The sequence below is a fragment of the Micromys minutus genome, assembly GCF_963924665.1.
Source record: "Micromys minutus genome assembly, chromosome: 11".
NCBI classification, from domain to species: Eukaryota; Metazoa; Chordata; class Mammalia; order Rodentia; family Muridae; genus Micromys; species Micromys minutus.
The window spans coordinates 43,154,797-43,160,861 of NC_137980.1; the positions used below are offsets into that span (position 1 = coordinate 43,154,797).

General features: G+C 47.2%; 1 protein-coding gene across 1 annotated transcript; it reads right to left on the minus strand.

Annotated features, from left to right (window-relative positions):
* Positions 1-1,876: 1,876 nt before the first annotated feature.
* Positions 1,877-5,553, minus strand: LOC308427414 (WAP four-disulfide core domain protein 6B-like; the record flags this gene model as incomplete). The annotated part of the gene is made up of 5 exons (XM_080925549.1): positions 1,877-1,941; positions 2,279-2,449; positions 4,038-4,169; positions 5,274-5,391; positions 5,518-5,553. 5 exons carry the CDS (start codon positions 5,551-5,553, stop codon positions 1,877-1,879), a joined length of 522 nt encoding a protein of 173 aa, XP_080781675.1.
* Positions 5,554-6,065: the final 512 nt, after the last annotated feature.

Genomic DNA, 6,065 nt, shown 5'->3' on the forward strand with positions numbered 1-6,065 from the left:
TTCTTGAACCCAGCTTGAGCATCTGAATCCTTGAAGCTTGTTCTCAGTGACTCACTTCCTCCAACAAGGTCATACAAATCCCAACAAAGCCAAACCTCCTAATAATGTCACTTCCTTTGGGCCTATTTGGGTCATTTTTATTCAAACCACCACACTGACCTAGGGAGAGGCAGCTCTTGAACATGAATCTCCAACTATCACATATCTGCCGTGGCCCATACTCCCTCTAAGTGAAGAAATAGTAAATTAAAATGGAACAGCTCTCTCCCTGCCATGCTGCCTGTATGTGTACATCGCTGGGGATAGAAGCCAGTCCCTTAAAAATGCTAAGATCTACCACTGAGTACTAGTATTATATATATATGATATATATATATAATATATATACTGTATAAGGTGTAGGTAAAACTCTGTGCATGTGTTGTGCATGTGCGTATGAGTGTGTGTGTGTGTGTGTGTGTGTGTGTGTGTGTGTGTGTGTGTGTGCACAGATGACATTGCCATCACTTCTCTCTAACCATGTGTGTTACAGCGATAGAACTCTGGCTGTAAGGTTTGCTCAACAAACACCATCATCTTCTGGCATTGTTGGGAACAAGCAAAATGAACTTGTTCTAAATGTTGCCATTTTCTTTTCAGACTCAATTCAATCATAGAGGGAAGGCAAGTTTGAGGTCCCAGGAGAGCTGGGGAGTTCAACAGCTGTTGAAATCCAGACATCTCAGGGACAACTTATAAGGAGGCAATTGTCTGAGTCCAGACATCTTAGAGACAATGTCTCTGTCTTGCTGGCAGGGTTTAACTAAGTTCATGTTCCCAACTCCTATCCTGATTGGTGGGAAAAATGTAACAATAACTGGGCACAGGTGTTTAGGATTTTCAAGCTTTAAGTATTGTGGGTTATTCTGGCTTGTTGTTCTGTAGTTCTGATCAATCAGTAGCAGGTTGATTTAATGAAGTTTTGTCATCTGCATTGACCTGGGTTATGTTGGATTTAAACAGACTCCACAACACACTGATGAACTATCTTGCAAACACCCCATAGGTCCATTTTTATGGAGGCCTAATTAGGAGTTGTTTACAAGTAATAATTGAATGAATACATTGCAGAGATGGCTCAGTAGCTCTGAGCATGTACTGCTTTTTGGGAGGATCCAAGTGTAGTTTCCAGGACCCACTGCAAACTGCTCAGAACCACTATGACTCCATTCACACTGGCTTGCAAACATAGACACACAGACACACAGACACACACACACACACATTTTTTTTAAAGTTGATTGTGAATTATGTTCTTATTTGAAATACTTTCTACCACATTTCTAAATACTTTTCAAACAAGCCTATTGGTTTTAAAGATGCTGGCTCTTCCTTTGCTGGGTTCTTTGGGATCTTATGATAGATACTTTTCTCCTGACTCACAATTGTGATTCTGCATACAGAGGACTGGGAATAGATATGAACACCTGCAGATAACAGATGAGTTGTTCAGAGTATGAGACATCAGAACTCACAGGATCCTTTATTAGGAGGAACTAAAGTATTCATCGGGACAGATTTCATCCCTGAAAACTGAGGTAATAGATTCCAAAACTGAGAAGGGAGTCAAAGGTCAAAGGTCAAAGGTCATGATATCTGAAGAGAAGCTGGGGTTGTGGGAAGGGAATAAGCAAATTTTGGGGTTCTGATTTGGGAAGAGCCAAAGTCTCAGTGGCTAAGACTTGGCCGCTGGCAGCCAATTGAAAGCATGTGTTGGGCTCTCAGGAAGGAAGCCTCAGATTAGGAGCCAAGACCTGGAGCTTCTTCCAGCTCATCCTTATCTTATCCAGAAAGATGTGTCTGCAAAACACAAGGATAAGGATGGACATGCTCAGCTTCAGTCCCCTTTGGAAGCAGCTCTTTCAGCTGACAGAAAGGGGGCTGGGATCCTTTCCACATCCTCTGGGGAGCAGGGAAGCCAGAAGAGGTGTGAGTGCTGGGCTCAGTGTGACCACGCCTTCTGGTTGCCACACTATACCTGTTGTTTCAGTGTGGTGACCATGGCGGGTCTCCTGCCCCTCCTCTGAGTTGGTCTGGGCGCTCCCCACTCCTGTTAACTCTGCACACCTATGACTCACCTCAGGGGTGCATGTTCCCTGTGCCTACTGCCTTCCTGCTATCTCCCCACCCCAGGTCCTTCTGTTTCCACCTCCAGGACTTCCCGGGGCTTTGACAGGACCAGTGCTCAGGTGGCTAATTAGACTTAGTAAGAAGGAAGGTTGGGGATTATGACACTTACCGTGTTTGTTTATGCAAATGGTTGTACAGAGATCTTTAGATGGGAAGTTGTTAGGGTTCCCTTGGCAACCACCATAGATGAATTGAGTACAAAGCCTGGTTTCTTCATTATACCACCAGCGTGGAAAGTAGGCCAAGCAGGGACCAGCATCCTGTGGCAGACTGCACACGTCTGTGGGGAAATCATAGGAGACAGATACTTGGACGCCTGTCTTCCTAGGGGACAACCCTGCCCCCTCTTCTGTCCACTGCTCTTTTTGTCTGGCTCAGAGCTGTGCTCCCAGTCCAGTGAGAACTGTGACCAGTCACTTGAACTGCTCTGCTCTCAGTTATTCCATCTGCAGGATGGGAACAGAAGGCACCACCTTGCTTGTCAGGACAGGACCGTCGCAGAAGCAGATGCAACCATTGCACACAACTCTTTGGTTGCTTCTCCTCTGTCAGAACCATGACAGGTTCATGAATTTGTCTCACAAATGTCCCTGCTTTCTTTCCTTTTGCCAGGAATGGCATCCATCTGAATTCAAACCTCTCCAGTTTACCGGACATTGGGTTCCAGAGTAACTGATCCTCTGGCTCATGACAAAGTTGTCCCCAAACCCCAAATTCCATGCCCTTCCTCTCCATAGCTTCTTCCTTTTGCTGCTCCTCACACTCATTCTTTCCAACTGGTGCCTGAAAGTCAGCAGAACCCAAGCCGACCACAGCCACGGGTTGGATCACAGAGGATCAAGGCCAGCCCTCCAAGCTCCCTCCTTCATCCAGCATCGCCTCCCCTTGCAGCATTTCCAGGCCTGACCATGTCTCCTGACCCAGGGTTTCCCATGAGCAGTTGCTGGTGTCCCGCAGGCTACTCCTCCCTGGATCTGCGTGAATACTGTGCATCCTTCAGTTTCCAAGGCCTGTGTGCATCTCCTAGGAAAAGCTTCTCTGCTCACAGTGAGCAGGTAGAGTCCCTCAAGGGGCCATGAGTACCACAAATATTTGTTGACTGGTAAAATTGGGTGAGTAATGTTGATGGCCTTTTGTAGGATTCAGGTTGTGACAGAGTGAACAGTGTATAGGAGGCCAGAGTGATAGGGAGGAGAGAGGCTTGGACAAGCCAGGAGACACCACACACCTTCCCCATGTTCCACATACACACTGTCCCATGTTACATACACCTGCCCCCTGTTCCACACACACTGCCCCATGTTCTACACACACCTGCCTCATGCTATCCTACTGCCAGACACACTGTTGGTGTTTGGTGAGTCTTTCATAGCTACTGGGCATCTCAGAGCAGCACCACAGAGCACCCAATGGATCAAATGACCCATTATCTCTATCTATCTTATAAAAGGAAAAACTGAGTCCAAAATGGAAAACCCAGGGCTGGATCAATGTCTCATTTTTAAGAGCACTTACTGCCCTTCCAGAGGACCTGGGTTCAGTTTCTAGCACCCACATGTCAGCTCAAAACCATTTGTATTACTAATTTAGGAACATATGATGCCCTCTTCTCTCCTCCATGTGGTGCATAGTGTATCCATGCAGGCAAATATTTATACACAGAAAATTCTTATTTTTAAAACAAAAAGTGATATTGTTCACTTCAGATGCTCAAATGGAAGGAAAATGAAAAAGGACACTCTCCCCACCCAGTAGTGTCATCATCCCTCAGACACCATGAGAATTTGTGTCACACAGGAAACCTCAGTGACCTGAAAGGCACATCAGGGCCAGAGCAGAAGGACAGGAGCTGGGGACAAGACAGATACCTTCGCTGAGGTCCAAGCATTTCTTCCCACAGGCGAAAAGACAGCACCTTTGACCATCTGGACACTCACTGTGTCGTGAACACATTTCTCTTTCTTCAAAGTCACACTTGACTTTATACTTTGGACATGATCCTATAGGAGGAGACGATGTGGTGCCATGAGGTGCTGAAGGAAATATTTGTTGTTCTTCATTCCCAGTCCCAGGTACCCCTGCAGAGTTCAGGACGTTTGTTTGCCCCTAACCTGTCACTAGGAGGAGGCCATTCTCAGAAGCTCAAGGTCTACACAACACTGGCCATATCACCAACTGTAATGACTGGCATCTGATCTCCAGGACCTTCCTATGCTTTTCTCTAGCACCTATAAGATTCCCCAGAGGACCCACCCCTTTAGGACTGTTCTGAGCGTTTGGTTTTGTCCTTGTTTGGTCCTTGTAGCTCTCAGTGTTTGCCTAGATTGTTGTCTCAAAGTCTGATGTGACAAAGTTTGAAAGGTCTTGGTCAAAGTGCATGGGTAAAATGAACAGTGAGTCAGTCATACTGAAGAAGTACTTCCGGGGCACAGGGATTATACTGAAGAAGTACTTCCGGGGCACGGTGAATAATACTAATGAAGTACTTCCGGGGCATTTGGCCGTTCTCCTTATTTCTCATTCCTCGCTACACAATTATGAGTGGGCCTGGTCAGTGTTGCACACACAGAACAAGAGGACCCAGAGCATGGGGAGGCTCCGTGGACTCCTGCAGAATCACACAACTCCTGAGGAGTGGACCCTGCCACGTGACCTACTAAGCACCCCCTTTCCTCTGCTGCCTTCTAGTGCTCCTGGGGACTGCTCTTTAGGCCACAGGGAAGGTCCTCTGTGATACAGGAACGCTTTGGGGAGCTTCAGTGGGCAGGTTTAAGAGCTAATGCTAGGTTTTGGGTGCTAGGAAGAGGCTGGTCCTTCATGGAAATCCCTTTGGCTATTCAATCACCAAGGTCCATTTGATACACACTAGTCCCAGAACCTGCATGAAGAATTCTTTATAATGTCGGGAAGTAAACTACCACAGACTGAGGACCTGTGTTCAGCCAGTCCATCTCTCCAGGAAATGGAGAAACACTGACTCCAAACATCACCCTGACCCAGGTTCCCAGGAGAGGTGGGGGAGACACTGTCACCTGCAGTGTGTGTTGTTCCCTGACCACATCACCTTCCTTCTCCCCATGCTAAGAACTGGACCCAGTACTTACTCATAAAGTACCCCTCTGCCAGCTCAGGCTCCTGGATGTTCCACAGGAAGATGAAGGGAACCAGGAATGGCAGAAGTCCCCAGAGTCTCATTTTAGGAAGCTGTAGCCTGTTTGGAGGCTTTAAACCAGGAGGGGCTGGTCAGTGGCTCTGGCCTCTGCTCTGTGCCCCAACACTCCAGGAAGCAACTTTGGATGTGAGCCAGTTACGTTCCCTCCCCAGATGCCATCAGTGGACTAACTGTACCCACCGTGCAAACTGTGGGGGATAGGGATCTGACATGCTGATCTGGGCCTCTGCAAGTGATGGTTCTTTGGCTGTGGATTACTAGGGAGAGGGGCAGAATTCCTTGGGGTCTTCTAGAATCTCATAGCAAAGTTGTACGAATTCCAGAAGCTTACTTTTCGTAGGGGCAAATTGGGGTTTAGAAAGATCTTGCTTCTTTTTCTTTGTGATTTCCCACTCTTCTCTCTCTCTCTCTCTCTCTCTCTCTCTCTCTCTCTCTCTCTCTCTCTCTCTCTCTCTCTCTCTTCTCCATTTTCTTCTTTCTTGGTTTCCTCTTTCCACCCCTTTTTTTCCCTTGAGACAGGATCTCATCTCTCCCAGGCTGATCTCAAACTTACTGTCTAGTAGAAGTTACTGATCTGTCTGCACCCACCTCCACAGTACTGGGATCACAGGTCTGTATTACCCCACCCAGTGTATGTGGGGCTGGAGGTGAAATCAGTGCTTTACGCATGCAGGGCAAGCAATGGACCAGTGGAGCTGCATACTGTCCTGTGGCCGATTCTCCT